Source organism: Cheilinus undulatus, unplaced genomic scaffold, assembly GCF_018320785.1.
Source record: "Cheilinus undulatus unplaced genomic scaffold, ASM1832078v1 Contig3, whole genome shotgun sequence".
NCBI classification, from domain to species: domain Eukaryota; kingdom Metazoa; phylum Chordata; class Actinopteri; order Labriformes; family Labridae; genus Cheilinus; species Cheilinus undulatus.
This window is the reverse complement of record NW_024571690.1, coordinates 145,001-160,274: the sequence shown is the minus strand read 5'-3', so window position 1 is coordinate 160,274 and position 15,274 is coordinate 145,001. Positions and strand designations below refer to the sequence as shown.

Below are 15,274 nucleotides of genomic sequence, written 5' to 3'. Positions count from 1 at the left end.
AGGGTTAACAGGAAGTCAGCAGAGGGTTAACAGGAAGTCAGCAGAGAGAGGGTTAACAGGAAGTCAGCAGAGGGTTAACAGGAAGTCAGCAGAGGGTTAACAGGAAGTACGCAGAGGGTTAACAGGAAGTCAGCAGAGGGTTAACAGGAAGTCAGCAGAGGGTTAACAGGAAGTCAGCAGAGAGAGGGTTAACAGGAAGTCAGCAGAGAGAGGTTAACAGGAAGTCACGCAGAGGGTTAACAGGAAGTCAGCAGAGGGTTAACAGGAAGTACGCAGAGAGTTAACAGGAAGTCAGCAGAGGGTTAACAGGAAGTAAGCAGAGAGTTAACAGGAAGTCAGCAGAGGGTTAACAGGAAGTCAGCAGAGTGAGGGTTAACAGGAAGTCAGCAGAGGGTTAACTGGTAGTCAGCAGAGGGTTAAAAGGAAGTCAGAGAGTTAACAGGAAGTCAGCAGAGGGTTAACAGGAAGTCAGAGAGAGTTAACAGGAAGTCAGCAGAGGGTTAACAGGAAGTCAGCAGAGAGAGGGTTAACAGGAAGTCAGCAGAGGGTTAACAGGAAGTCAGCAGAGGGTTAACAGGAAGTCAGCAGAGGGTTAACAGGAAGTCAGCAGAGAGAGGGTTAACAGGAAGTCAGCAGAGGGTTAACAGGAAGTCAACAGAGAGAGGGTTAACAGGAAGTCAGCAGAGGGTTAACAGGAAGTCAGCAGAGGGTTAACAGGAAGTCAGCAGAGAGAGGGTTAACAGGAAGTCAGCAGAGGGTTAACAGGAAGTCAGCAGAGGGTTAACAGGAAGTCAGCAGAGGGTTAACAGGAAGTCAGCAGAGGGTTAACAGGAAGTCAGCAGAGGGTTAACAGGAAGTCAACAGAGGGTTAACAGGAAGTCACCAGAAAGAGGGTTAACAGGAAGTCAGCAGAGGGTTAACAGGAAGTCAGCAGAGGGTTAACAGGAAGTCAGCAGAGGAGGGTTAACAGGAAGTCAGCAGAGAGGTTAACAGGAAGTCAGCAGAGGGTTAACAGGAAGTCAGCAGAGAGAGGGTTAACAGGAAGTCAACAGAGAGAGGGTTAACAGGAAGTCAACAGAGGGTTAACAGGAAGTCAGCAGAGGGTTAACAGGAAGTCAACAGAGGGTTAACAGGAAGTCAACAGAGAGAGGGTTAACAGGAAGTCAGCAGAGGGTTAAAAGGAAGTCAGCAGAGGGTTAACAGGAAGTCAGCAGAGGGTTAACAGGAAGTCAGCAGAGGGTAAACAGGAAGTCAGCAGAGGGTTAACAGGAAGTCAGCAGAGGGTTAACAGGAAGTCAGCAGAGGGTTAACAGGAAGTCAACAGAGAGAGGGTTAACAGGAAGTCAGCAGAGGGTTAACAGGAAGTCAGCAGAGGGTTAACAGGAAGTCAGCAGAGGGTTAACAGGAAGTCAGCAGAGGGTTAACAGGAAGTCAACAGAGGGTTAACAGGAAGTCAGCAGAGAGAGGGTTAACAGGAAGTCAGCAGAGGGTTAACAGGAAGTCAACAGAGAGAGGGTTAACAGGAAGTCAACAGAGGGTTAACAGGAAGTCAACAGAGGGTTAACAGGAAGTCAACAGAGAGAGGGTTAACAGGAAGTCAGCAGAGGGTTAACAGGAAGTCAGCAGAGGGTTAACAGGAAGTCAGCAGAGGGTTAACAGGAAGTCAACAGAGAGAGGGTTAACAGGAAGTCAGCAGAGGGTTAACAGGAAGTCAGCAGAGGGTTAACAGGAAGTCAGCAGAGGGTTAACAGGAAGTCAGCAGAGAGAGGGTTAACAGGAAGTCAGCAGAGGGTTAACAGGAAGTCAACAGAGAGAGGGTTAACAGGAAGTCAGCAGAGGGTTAACAGGAAGTCAGCAGAGGGTTAACAGGAAGTCAGCAGAGGGTTAACAGGAAGTCAGCAGAGGGTTAACAGGAAGTCAACAGAGAGAGGGTTAACAGGAAGTCAGCAGAGGGTTAACAGGAAGTCAGCAGAGGGTTAACAGGAAGTCAGCAGAGGGTTAACAGGAAGTCAGTAGAGAGAGGGTTAACAGGAAGTCAGCAGAGAGAGGGTTAACAGGAAGTCAGCAGAGGGTTAACAGGAAGTCAGCAGAGGGTTAACAGGAAGTCAGCAGAGGGTTAACAGGAAGTCAGCAGAGAGAGGGTTAACAGGAAGTCAGCAGAGGGTTAACAGGAAGTCAACAGAGAGAGGGTTAACAGGAAGTCAGCAGAGGGTTAACAGGAAGTCAGCAGAGGGTTAACAGGAAGTCAGCAGAGAGAGGGTTAACAGGAAGTCAGCAGAGGGTTAACAGGAAGTCAGCAGAGGGTTAACAGGAAGTCAGCAGAGGGTTAACAGGAAGTCAGCAGAGGGTTAACAGGAAGTCAACAGAGGGTTAACAGGAAGTCAACAGAGAGAGGGTTAACAGGAAGTCAGCAGAGGGTTAACAGGAAGTCAGCAGAGGGTTAACAGGAAGTCAGCAGAGGGTTAACAGGAAGTCAGTAGAGAGAGGGTTAACAGGAAGTCAGGAGAGGGTTAACAGGAAGTCAGCAGAGGGTTAACAGGAAGTCAGCAGAGGGTTAACAGGAAGTCAGCAGAGGGTTAACAGGAAGTCAGCAGAGGGTTAACAGGAAGTCAGTAGAGAGAGGGTTAACAGGAAGTCAGCAGAGGGTTAACAGGAAGTCAGCAGAGGGTTAACAGGAAGTCAGCAGAGGGTTAACAGGAAGTCAGCAGAGGGTTAACAGGAAGTCAGCAGAGAGAGGGTTAACAGGAAGTCAGCAGAGGGTTAACAGGAAGTCAACAGAGAGAGGGTTAACAGGAAGTCAGCAGAGGGTTAACAGGAAGTCAGCAGAGGGTTAACAGGAAGTCAGCAGAGAGAGGGTTAACAGGAAGTCAGCAGAGGGTTAACAGGAAGTCAGAAGACTGAGGGAAAACAGGAAGTCAACAGAGTGTTGACAGAGAGTGAGCAGAGGGTTATCAGTAAGTCAGCGGAGGGTTTGCAGGAAGTCACCAGAGAGATGTTTATCAGGAAGTAAGCAGAGGGTTAACAGGAAGTCAGCAGAGGGTTAACAGGAAGTCAGCAGAGGGTTAACAGGAAGTCAGCAGAGGGTTAACAGGAAGTCAGCAGAGAGAGGGTTAACAGGAAGTCAGCAGAGAGAGGGTTAACAGGAAGTCAGCAGAGGGTTAACAGGAAGTCAGCAGAGAGAGGGTTCTCAGTAAGTACGCAGAGGGGTATCAGGAAGTCAGCAGAGGGTTAACAGGAAGTCAGCAGAGGGTTAACAGGAAGTCAGCAGAGAGAGGGTTAACAGGAAGTCAGCAGAGAGAGGGTTAACAGGAAGTCAGCAGAGAGAGGGTTAACAGGAAGTCAGCAGAGAGAGGGTTAACAGGAAGTCAACAGAGGGTTAACAGGAAGTCAGCAGAGAGAGGGTTAACAGGAAGTCAGCAGAGGGTTAACAGGAAGTCAGCAGAGGGTTAACAGGAAGTCAGCAGAGAGAGGGTTAACAGGAAGTCAGCAGAGGGTTAACAGGAAGTCAGCAGAGGGTTAACAGGAAGTACGCAGAGGGTTAACAGGAAGTCAGCAGAGGGTTAACAGGAAGTCAGCAGAGAGAGGGTTAACAGGAAGTCAGCAGAGAGAGGGTTAACAGGAAGTCAGCAGAGAGAGGGTTAACAGGAAGTACGCAGAGGGTTAACAGGAAGTCAGCAGAGGGTTAACAGGAAGTCAGCAGAGGGTTAACAGGAAGTACGCAGAGGGTTAACAGGAAGTCAGCAGAGAGTTAACAGGAAGTCAGCAGAGGGTTAACAGGAAGTCAGCAGAGGGTTAACAGGAAGTACGCAGAGGGTTAACAGGAAGTACGCAGAGAGTTAACAGGAAGTCAGCAGAGGGTTAACAGGAAGTACGCAGAGAGTTAACAGGAAGTCAGCAGAGGGTTAACAGGAAGTCAGCAGAGAGAGGGTTAACAGGAAGTCAGCAGAGAGAGGGTTAACAGGAAGTCAACAGAGAGAGGGTTAACAGGAAGTCAACAGAGGGTTAACAGGAAGTCAGCAGAGAGAGGGTTAACAGGAAGTCAGCAGAGGGTTAACAGGAAGTCAACAGAGAGAGGGTTAACAGGAAGTCAGCAGAGGGTTAACAGGAAGTCAGCAGAGAGAGGGTTAACAGGAAGTCAGCAGAGGGTTAACAGGAAGTCAACAGAGAGAGGGTTAACAGGAAGTCAGCAGAGGGTTAACAGGAAGTCAACAGAGAGAGGGTTAACAGGAAGTCAACAGAGGGTTAACAGGAAGTCAACAGAGAGAGGGTTAACAGGAAGTCAGCAGAGAGAGGGTTAACAGGAAGTCAGCAGAGAGAGGGTTAACAGGAAGTCAACAGAGGGTTAACAGGAAGTCAACAGAGGGTTAACAGGAAGTCAACAGAGAGAGGGTTAACAGGAAGTCAGCAGAGGGTTAACAGGAAGTCAGCAGAGGGTTAACAGGAAGTCAACAGAGAGAGGGTTAACAGGAAGTCAGCAGAGGGTTAACAGGAAGTCAGCAGAGGGTTAACAGGAAGTCAGCAGAGGGTTAACAGGAAGTCAGCAGAGAGAGGGTTAACAGGAAGTCAGCAGAGGGTTAACAGGAAGTCAACAGAGAGAGGGTTAACAGGAAGTCAGCAGAGGGTTAACAGGAAGTCAGCAGAGGGTTAACAGGAAGTCAGCAGAGAGAGGGTTAACAGGAAGTCAGCAGAGGGTTAACAGGAAGTCAGCAGAGGGTTAACAGGAAGTCAGCAGAGGGTTAACAGGAAGTCAGCAGAGGGTTAACAGGAAGTCAACAGAGGGTTAACAGGAAGTCAACAGAGAGAGGGTTAACAGGAAGTCAGCAGAGGGTTAACAGGAAGTCAGCAGAGAGAGGGTTAACAGGAAGTCAGCAGAGAGAGGGTTAACAGGAAGTCAGCAGAGAGAGGGTTAACAGGAAGTCAACAGAGAGAGGGTTAACAGGAAGTCAACAGAGGGTTAACAGGAAGTCAGCAGAGAGAGGGTTAACAGGAAGTCAGCAGAGGGTTAACAGGAAGTCAGCAGAGGGTTAACAGGAAGTCAACAGAGAGAGGGTTAACAGGAAGTCAGCAGAGGGTTAACAGGAAGTCAGCAGAGGGTTAACAGGAAGTCAACAGAGAGAGGGTTAACAGGAAGTCAACAGAGGGTTAACAGGAAGTCAGCAGAGGGTTAACAGGAAGTCAACAGAGGGTTAACAGGAAGTCAACAGAGAGAGGGTTAACAGGAAGTCAGCAGAGGGTTAACAGGAAGTCAGCAGAGGGTTAACAGGAAGTCAGCAGAGGGTTAACAGGAAGTCAACAGAGAGAGGGTTAACAGGAAGTCAACAGAGGGTTAACAGGAAGTCAGCAGAGAGAGGGTTAACAGGAAGTCAGCAGAGGGTTAACAGGAAGTCAGCAGAGGGTTAACAGGAAGTCAGCAGAGAGTTAACAGGAAGTACGCAGAGGGTTAACAGGAAGTCAGCAGAGGGTTAACAGGAAGTCAGCAGAGGGTTAACAGGAAGTCAGCAGAGAGAGGGTTAACAGGAAGTCAGCAGAGGGTTAACAGGAAGTCAGCAGAGGGTTAACAGGAAGTCAGCAGAGGGTTAACAGGAAGTCAGCAGAGGGTTAACAGGAAGTCAGCAGAGGGTTAACAGGAAGTCAGTAGAGAGAGGGTTAACAGGAAGTCAGCAGAGTGAGGGTTATCAGGAAGTCAGGCGTGGGTTAACAGGAAGTCAACAGAGAGAGGGTTAACAGGAAGTGTCAGAGGGATAACAGTAAGTCAGCAGAGGGTTAACAGGAAGTCAGCAGAGAGAGGGTTAACAGGAAGTCAGCAGAGGGTTAACAGGAAGTCAGCAGAGGGTTAACAGGAAGTCAGCAGAGGGTTAACAGGAAGTCAGCAGAGGGTTAACAGGAAGTCAACAGAGAGAGGGTTAACAGGAAGTCAGCAGAGGGTTAACAGGAAGTCAGCAGAGGGTTAACAGGAAGTCAGCAGAGGGTTAACAGGAAGTCAGCAGAGAGAGGGTTAACAGGAAGTCAGCAGAGGGTTAACAGGAAGTCAGCAGAGGGTTAACAGGAAGTCAGCAGAGGGTTAACAGGAAGTCAGCAGAGGGTTAACAGGAAGTCAGCAGAGGGTTAACAGGAAGTCAGTAGAGAGAGGGTTAACAGGAAGTCAGCAGAGGGTTAACAGGAAGTCAGCAGAGGGTTAACAGGAAGTCAGCAGAGGGTTAACAGGAAGTCAGCAGAGGGTTAACAGGAAGTCAGCAGAGAGAGGGTTAACAGGAAGTCAGCAGAGGGTTAACAGGAAGTCAACAGAGAGAGGGTTAACAGGAAGTCAGCAGAGGGTTAACAGGAAGTCAGCAGAGGGTTAACAGGAAGTCAGCAGAGAGAGGGTTAACAGGAAGTCAGCAGAGGGTTAACAGGAAGTCAGCAGAGAGAGGGTTAACAGGAAGTCAACAGAGGGTTAACAGGAAGTCAGCAGAGAGAGGGTTAACAGGAAGTCAGCAGAGGGTTAACAGGAAGTCAGCAGAGAGAGGGTTAACAGGAAGTCAGCAGAGGGTTAACAGGAAGTCAGCAGAGGGTTAACAGGAAGTACGCAGAGGGTTAACAGGAAGTCAGCAGAGGGTTAACAGGAAGTCAGCAGAGAGAGGGTTAACAGGAAGTCAGCAGAGAGAGGGTTAACAGGAAGTCAGCAGAGGGTTAACAGGAAGTCAGCAGAGAGAGGGTTAACAGGAAGTCAGCAGAGGGTTAACAGGAAGTCAGCAGAGGGTTAACAGGAAGTCAGCAGAGGGTTAACAGGAAGTCAGCAGAGAGAGGGTTAACAGGAAGTCAGCAGAGAGAGGGTTAACAGGAAGTCAGCAGAGGGTTAACAGGAAGTCAGCAGAGGGTTAACAGGAAGTCAGCAGAGAGAGGGTTAACAGGAAGTCAGCAGAGGGTTAACAGGAAGTCAGCAGAGGGTTAACAGGAAGTCAGCAGAGAGAGGGTTAACAGGAAGTCAACAGAGGGTTAACAGGAAGTCAGCAGAGAGAGGGTTAACAGGAAGTCAGCAGAGGGTTAACAGGAAGTCAGCAGAGGGTTAACAGGAAGTCAGCAGAGAGAGGGTTAACAGGAAGTCAGCAGAGGGTTAACAGGAAGTCAGCAGAGGGTTAACAGGAAGTACGCAGAGGGTTAACAGGAAGTCAGCAGAGGGTTAACAGGAAGTCAGCAGAGAGAGGGTTAACAGGAAGTCAGCAGAGAGAGGGTTAACAGGAAGTCAGCAGAGAGAGGGTTAACAGGAAGTCAGCAGAGGGTTAACAGGAAGTCAGCAGAGGGTTAACAGGAAGTCAGCAGAGGGTTAACAGGAAGTACGCAGAGGGTTAACAGGAAGTCAGCAGAGAGTTAACAGGAAGTCAGCAGAGGGTTAACAGGAAGTCAGCAGAGGGTTAACAGGAAGTACGCAGAGGGTTAACAGGAAGTACGCAGAGAGTTAACAGGAAGTCAGCAGAGGGTTAACAGGAAGTACGCAGAGAGTTAACAGGAAGTCAGCAGAGGGTTAACAGGAAGTCAGCAGAGAGAGGGTTAACAGGAAGTCAGCAGAGAGAGGGATCACAGGAAGTAAACAGAGAGAGGGTTAACAGGAAGTCAACAGAGGGTTATCAGGAAGTCAGAGAGAGGGTTAACAGGAAGTCAGCAGAGGGTTAACAGGAAGTCAACAGAGAGAGGGTTAACAGGAAGTCAGCAGAGGGTTAACAGGAAGTCAGCAGAGAGAGGGTTAACAGGAAGTCAGCAGAGGGTTAACAGGAAGTCAACAGAGAGAGGGTTAACAGGAAGTCAGCAGAGGGTTAACAGGAAGTCAACAGAGAGAGGGTTAACAGGAAGTCAACAGAGGGTTAACAGGAAGTCAGCAGAGGGTTAACAGGAAGTCAACAGAGAGAGGGTTAACAGGAAGTCAGCAGAGAGAGGGTTAACAGGAAGTCAGCAGAGAGAGGGTTAACAGGAAGTCAACAGAGGGTTAACAGGAAGTCAACAGAGGGTTAACAGGAAGTCAACAGAGAGGGTTAACAGGAAGTCAGCAGAGGGTTAACAGGAAGTCAGCAGAGGGTTAACAGGAAGTCAACAGAGAGAGGGTTAACAGGAAGTCAGCAGAGGGTTAACAGGAAGTCAGCAGAGGGTTAACAGGAAGTCAGCAGAGGGTTAACAGGAAGTCAGCAGAGGGTTAACAGGAAGTCAGCAGAGGGTTAACAGGAAGTCAACAGAGAGAGGGTTAACAGGAAGTCAGCAGAGGGTTAACAGGAAGTCAGCAGAGGGTTAACAGGAAGTCAGCAGAGAGAGGGTTAACAGGAAGTCAGCAGAGGGTTAACAGGAAGTCAGCAGAGGGTTAACAGGAAGTCAGCAGAGGGTTAACAGGAAGTCAGCAGAGGGTTAACAGGAAGTCAGCAGAGGGTTAACAGGAAGTCAACAGAGGGTTAACAGGAAGTCAACAGAGAGAGGGTTAACAGGAAGTCAGCAGAGGGTTAACAGGAAGTCAGCAGAGAGAGGGTTAACAGGAAGTCAGCAGAGAGAGGGTTAACAGGAAGTCAACAGAGAGAGGGTTAACAGGAAGTCAGCAGAGGGTTAACAGGAAGTCAGCAGAGAGAGGGTTAACAGGAAGTCAGCAGAGAGAGGGTTAACAGGAAGTCAACAGAGAGAGGGTTAACAGGAAGTCAACAGAGGGTTAACAGGAAGTCAGCAGAGAGAGGGTTAACAGGAAGTCAGCAGAGGGTTAACAGGAAGTCAGCAGAGGGTTAACAGGAAGTCAACAGAGAGAGGGTTAACAGGAAGTCAGCAGAGGGTTAACAGGAAGTCAGCAGAGAGAGGGTTAACAGGAAGTCAACAGAGAGAGGGTTAACAGGAAGTCAACAGAGGGTTAACAGGAAGTCAGCAGAGGGTTAACAGGAAGTCAACAGAGGGTTAACAGGAAGTCAACAGAGAGAGGGTTAACAGGAAGTCAGCAGAGGGTTAACAGGAAGTCAGCAGAGGGTTAACAGGAAGTCAGCAGAGGGTTAACAGGAAGTCAACAGAGAGAGGGTTAACAGGAAGTCAACAGAGGGTTAACAGGAAGTCAGCAGAGAGAGGGTTAACAGGAAGTCAGCAGAGGGTTAACAGGAAGTCAGCAGAGGGTTAACAGGAAGTCAGCAGAGGGTTAACAGGAAGTCAGCAGAGAGTTAACAGGAAGTACGCAGAGGGTTAACAGGAAGTCAGCAGAGGGTTAACAGGAAGTCAGCAGAGGGTTAACAGGAAGTCAGCAGAGAGAGGGTTAACAGGAAGTCAGCAGAGGGTTAACAGGAAGTCAGCAGAGGGTTAACAGGAAGTACGCAGAGGGTTAACAGGAAGTCAGCAGAGGGTTAACAGGAAGTCAGCAGAGAGAGGGTTAACAGGAAGTCAGCAGAGGGTTAACAGGAAGTCAGCAGAGGGTTAACAGGAAGTCAGCAGAGGGTTAACAGGAAGTCAACAGAGAGAGGGTTAACAGGAAGTCAACAGAGGGTTAACAGGAAGTCAGCAGAGAGAGGGTTAACAGGAAGTCAGCAGAGGGTTAACAGGAAGTCAGCAGAGGGTTAACAGGAAGTCAGCAGAGGGTTAACAGGAAGTACGCAGAGGGTTAACAGGAAGTCAGCAGAGGGTTAACAGGAAGTCAGCAGAGGGTTAACAGGAAGTCAGCAGAGGGTTAACAGGAAGTCAGCAGAGGGTTAACAGGAAGTCAACAGAGGGTTAACAGGAAGTCAACAGAGAGAGGGTTAACAGGAAGTCAGCAGAGGGTTAACAGGAAGTCAGCAGAGGGTTAACAGGAAGTCAGCAGAGAGAGGGTTAACAGGAAGTCAGCAGAGAGAGGGTTAACAGGAAGTCAGCAGAGAGAAACCAACCATGAGCTCCTTAGATGATCCAGGTCTCGGCCTCTCTGAATGTGATCCGGTTCAGTTTCATCCCTGTGAAGTGACCTTTGAGCAGACACTGGTTGCTGTCAGAGTTAATGTTTAACCTCTCAGACTGCGTCAGACCTCAACATGGAGGACCGAGCAGAGTCTCCTGTACCCAGCTGTCTGTCCATGAGGACTGACCGGTCTAAAGATGAACCTGGAAACTTCAGAAATGACCCTGGACCCTCAGACTCAAGGTAGGACTGCTGATTAAACAGCTTTAATAGACAAATGTTAGGTGGATCTCTGAGGTCTGATAGTAAACCTGATTGTGTAGACAGAGATCAGAGTCTCCTGTACCCAGCTGTCTGTCCATGAGGACTGACCGGTCTAAAGATGAACCTGGAAACTTCAGAAATGACCCTGGACCCTCAGACTCAAGGTAGGACTGCTGATTAAACAGCTTTAATAGACAAATGTTAGGTGGATCTCTGAGGTCTGATAGTAAACCTGATTGTGTAGACAGAGATCAGAGTCTCCTGTACCCAGCTGTCTGTCCATGAGGACTGACCGGTCTAAAGATGAACCTGGAAACTTCAGAAATGACCCTGGACCCTCAGACTCAAGGTAGGACTGCTGATTAAACAGCTTTAATAGACAAATGTTAGGTGGATCTCTGAGGTCTGATAGTAAACCTGATTGTGTAGACAGAGATCAGAGTCTCCTGTACCCAGCTGTCTGTCCATGAGGACTGACCGGTCTAAAGATGAACCTGGAAACTTCAGAAATGACCCTGGACCCTCAGACTCAAGGTAGGACTGCTGATTAAACAGCTTTAATAGACAAATGTTAGGTGGATCTCTGAGGTCTGATAGTAAACCTGATTGTGTAGACAGAGATCAGAGTCTCCTGTACCCAGCTGTCTGTCCATGAGGACTGACCGGTCTAAAGATGAACCTGGAAACTTCAGAAATGACCCTGGACCCTCAGACTCAAGGTAGGACTGCTGATTAAACAGCTTTAATAGACAAATGTTAGGTGGATCTCTGAGGTCTGATAGTAAACCTGATTGTGTAGACAGAGATCAGAGTCTCCTGTACCCAGCTGTCTGTCCATGAGGACTGACCGGTCTAAAGATGAACCTGGAAACTTCAGAAATGACCCTGGACCCTCAGACTCAAGGTAGGACTGCTGATTAAACAGCTTTAATAGACAAATGTTAGGTGGATCTCTGAGGTCTGATAGTAAACCTGATTGTGTAGACAGAGATCAGAGTCTCCTGTACCCAGCTGTCTGTCCATGAGGACTGACCGGTCTAAAGATGAACCTGGAAACTTCAGAAATGACCCTGGACCCTCAGACTCAAGGTAGGACTGCTGATTAAACAGCTTTAATAGACAAATGTTAGGTGGATCTCTGAGGTCTGATAGTAAACCTGATTGTGTAGACAGAGATCAGAGTCTCCTGTACCCAGCTGTCTGTCCATGAGGACTGACCGGTCCATGGACCCTCTGATAAACTTCAGAAATGACCCTGGACCCTCAGACTCAAGGTAGGACTGCTGATAAAAAAAGCTTTTAAAGGAGAATCTCTCAGAGATTCATAAGACTGAATGACATACCAGTTGTGTGTGAATCTATTATTTCCTTTTTAAACATAATGTCTTTTTCTGCTTTGTCTAAATGTCTTTTCAGAATAATTTTAAGAACTTTATTCATTTAATATTTTCACATCTCAAATCATTTAAGTCAGATGGGACCAGGTCAATGAAAATGTTTAAAAGGACATTTATTTTTATCTAAAATTCAACTACATTAACATGATTTTATGGTGGGAAAAAAATTGAAAAAATCAAATATTATTAAATGTATCATTTTAAAGAAGTGCGATCCTCTGAATGTAAAAGCTCTTACTGCTCAGAGTGGTGCAACTTTTAGTTTGAAATGAAGCCGTGAAAATTAATCAATAGTTATCCAATTTAAACTCCAGCTGACACTCAGAGAGTGAACTAGTCTTTAGATTTCTCTAAGAAGGAGAAACAACTTTCTTTTTCAGTCACTGTCACTGCCTGGTGGCAATACCAACCTAAACCTGGGATGATGGCAGCTCATCAATAAACTCTTTCTTTTGGTTCAAAAATATGCTTCCAATCAAATGTCAGGTGGTCCAATCAAATGTCAGGTGGTCCAGTCAGCTTTAATAGACAAATATAAGGTTGATCTATGAGGTCTAATAATAAAACCTGATTGTGTAGACAGAGATCAGAGTCTCCTGTACTCAGCTGTCTGTCCATGAGGACTGACCGGTCTAAAGATGAACCTGGAAACTTCAGAAATGACCCTGGACCCTCAGACTCAAGGTAAGAGATCATTTACCGTGAGTTTTAAAATTTTATTTTAATTTATTAATAATCTCAAATTTGACAATGCAGAGGTATGATTGATCCTCCTCTGAGTGTCAGCTGTCAGCTAGAGTTGTCATATCGGCCAGCCCCAGGTTCCTCTCCCTGGGTCCATTTGTAGGGTGTCCAGTCTCAGGTTCCAGTCTCAGGTTCCTCTCCCTGGGTCCATTTGCAGGGTGTCCAGTCTCAGGTTCCAGTCTCAGGTTCCTCTCCCTGGGTCCAATCCAAGGGTCCATCTGATCCCTGTTCTAGGGTCCATATGTAGGGTCCAGTCTCAGGTTCCAGTCTCAGGTTCCACTCCCTGGGTCCATTTGTAGGGTGTCCAGTCTCAGGTTCCAGTCTCAGGTTCCTCTCCCAGGGTCCAATCCAAGGGTCCATCTGATCCCTGTTCTAGGGTCCATATGTAGGGTCCAGTCTCAGGTTCCAGTCTCAGGTTCCACTCCCTGGGTCCATTTGTAGGGTGTCCAGTCTCAGGTTCCAGTCTCAGGTTCCACTCCCAGGGTCCAGTCTAAGGGTCCATATGTAGGGTCCAGTCCCAGGTTCCAGTCCTAGGGTCCATTTTCCAGGGTCCAGTCCCAGGTTCCCTGTCCTAGGGTTCACTCCCAGGGTCCATCCGTAGGGTCCAGTCCCAGGGTCCAGTCTAAGGGTCCATTCGTAGGGTTCAGTCCCAGGTTCCCTGTCCAAGAGTCCACTCCCACGGTCCAGTCTAAGGGTCCATTTGTAGGGTCTGGTTCTCAACCTCTCCACCCCACGACCCCCAACATAGAGGTACCAGAGACCGGGGACCTCCTCTGTACCTGGAGGTGGGTGAACACAGACATCCACATTCTGGAAAAGTCATGTGGAGACAAGGCCGTCCATAAAGAGGGATAAATGGGAGAGCTTTCTGGCACCCAGCCAAAGTGAGGGCACATGGGGGTCACCAAAACCATGGTCTACTGTAAAGTTAAGCTGTGATGTCCATATTTCATATTTAACCTGAAAAAATCACCACTTTTATCAAAGAAACAAAAATCTTTTTTAAATCATTTGTGTAGTAAAAAGCCTTCTTAAAATGTAAATAATAATAATAACAACTAAAATGCTTCATGGGTTAATAATGGCAAAGGGGGGGGGTCTTAAATGGGATGAAGGGGCAAAAATGGGCATATGTATATAGTAGCAAAAGGGAGTTCAAGTGTGGCCGCAATGGCTTTAAATAGTCAAAAATGAGTGAAAATTTAGTGAAATGGGATGAAAAATTGATATAAACTGGCTAAAAAGGGTTAACTGGGAAAAGGAAAAATAGGCAGATACTGGCAGAAATTAATTAAACTAGCAAAAATGGGCATATTAAATAGTGAATTGTGCTTAAAATGGAAGAATTGGTTTAGAAGTTGCAAAAACAGGCAGAAAAAGTGGTGAAAAGAGTTTAAAATGGACAAAAATAGGTGTTAAATGGTGAAAATGTCTTAAAATTGGTGGGAAAAACTGATGAAAAGGGGTTTAAAATGACAAAATTGGCACAACAGAATAATTTTAAAAATTTTCTTTGTTTTTTATGGCATCCGGAGACCCTCTCTCGGTGTCTCACGACCCCACTACGGGTCCCAACCCCAATGTTGAGAACCACTGGGTTAGGAGGGGTGTAGTGTGGTTTGTTCTCTCTGTCTCGGCCCCTACAAGAACCGATATGTAGACCAATCAGACGAGTATGCGTAAGGATATTTAAACTAAAACGGAAAAAAGGGATGATGATATAAGTCAAAACAGTTGTCATTAAAAACTGGCTAAAAACAGGACAGCTGTGCAAAATCTAAACTATAGCATTGGAGATAAGTGCCCTGTATTCACACAAACCTTTTACATCTCTTTTTGAATAGTTAGAAACATTTCAGATGAATCTACAGAGGGCAGTAGCATCCACAGTTCCTATAAGTCGCCACTAGATGGCAGCATGTCCCAGCCAAGGTGAGGGGGGCCAGGACCCTAGAGAGGGGGAAGGTGAGACCGCTGTTAGGGGCTCCCAACTCTGCATGTTCAACACCAATAAATCAGACATTCCTGCAGGTCTTTAGCCTTTACTCCTGTAGTGTGAGGATTTTAACCTTTAGATCCATGCAGTAGCTAGCTTTTTAACATCAGACTCTGTAAAATCATGTCTTTACACCCATAACCATGCAGTCGTTTCAGTTTTTTAACCTTCAGTCACGCAACAACTGTGTTCACTGTACTCATGAACTAGAGTTACAGTCTTTAAAAAATCATGTTCCTATGCTTAGTTTGTCACCTGGGAGAAAAGGGGAGAATAAGGAGAAGGATTCTAGGGGCCCATGATTGACAGGGGCCAAGAGAGGCCCCTAATACAATTATAGTACTTCCAAAATAATATGACACTCAGTAATAAACGTAATCACCCATATATATATACCCGCCATACACCCCCATTTACATCAAATGGTTCAGTCCACCTGCTCCGTCAGACAGCCTGCAGAGCGTTAACTTTTCACAGACAGCGAGCGGAGGCGGAGACGGCAGGACGCCTCAAAAATCAGAGAGTTAAAAAGAAAAAAGCTCAGACAGGAGAAAGAAGCGAAGGGTCGACAGTCAGCCAGTTGTTTCGTAGGCAGGGTGGGTCTGTTGGTGGCTCATGTGATGGAAAGTTCATTAGCCTGTAGTCTATTCCTAACTGTGTACAGACTTTATAAGCTGGCTCCCTTTTCCCTCCATATTAGCTCCTATTTCTGAAGAAAAGTCTGGATTTATACATTTCACTGTTTGAGTTAAACAATCAATGCAGGCAAACGTTTAGCTGCTCTGCTCATATTCAATCAGTCAAAAAATGACGCATGTTCTAAAAGACACGTCAAGAGCAGCAGCAGCAGCAGTCTGTCAGCCCCCCCCCCAACAAGCAAATAAAAAAGTCTTTAGTCTGTATTTATTTCAGAACGATTTTAAGGGTTTGAAAGCATCAGCTCTCTATGAAATATGATGTTTGCTCAGTAGTTTGGGACTCTCAGCCCTCTGCAGGAACAGAGATCATTTCTAGGGT

General features: G+C 47.0%; 1 protein-coding gene across 5 annotated transcripts in view; it reads left to right on the top strand.

Moving 5' to 3' along the window:
- The first annotated feature begins 10,001 nt into the window (after positions 1 to 10,001).
- Positions 10,002 to 15,274, top strand: part of LOC121506649 (NACHT, LRR and PYD domains-containing protein 12-like) — a 56,976-nt gene continuing 51,703 nt past the window's right edge. For all 5 annotated transcript variants that reach the window (XR_005991685.1, XM_041782477.1, XM_041782476.1 and 2 more), the window contains exons 1-9: positions 10,002 to 10,099; positions 10,180 to 10,284; positions 10,365 to 10,469; positions 10,550 to 10,654; positions 10,735 to 10,839; positions 10,920 to 11,024; positions 11,105 to 11,209; positions 11,290 to 11,394; positions 12,097 to 12,201. Coding sequence is in view for 4 of the 5 variants with exons in the window: in XM_041782477.1 (XP_041638411.1) it covers positions 10,032 to 10,099; positions 10,180 to 10,284; positions 10,365 to 10,469; positions 10,550 to 10,654; positions 10,735 to 10,839; positions 10,920 to 11,024; positions 11,105 to 11,209; positions 11,290 to 11,394; positions 12,097 to 12,201 (908 nt within the window). In the remaining variant the exon portion in view is untranslated. The remainder of the gene's footprint in view (positions 10,100 to 10,179; positions 10,285 to 10,364; positions 10,470 to 10,549; positions 10,655 to 10,734; positions 10,840 to 10,919; positions 11,025 to 11,104; positions 11,210 to 11,289; positions 11,395 to 12,096; positions 12,202 to 15,274) is intronic.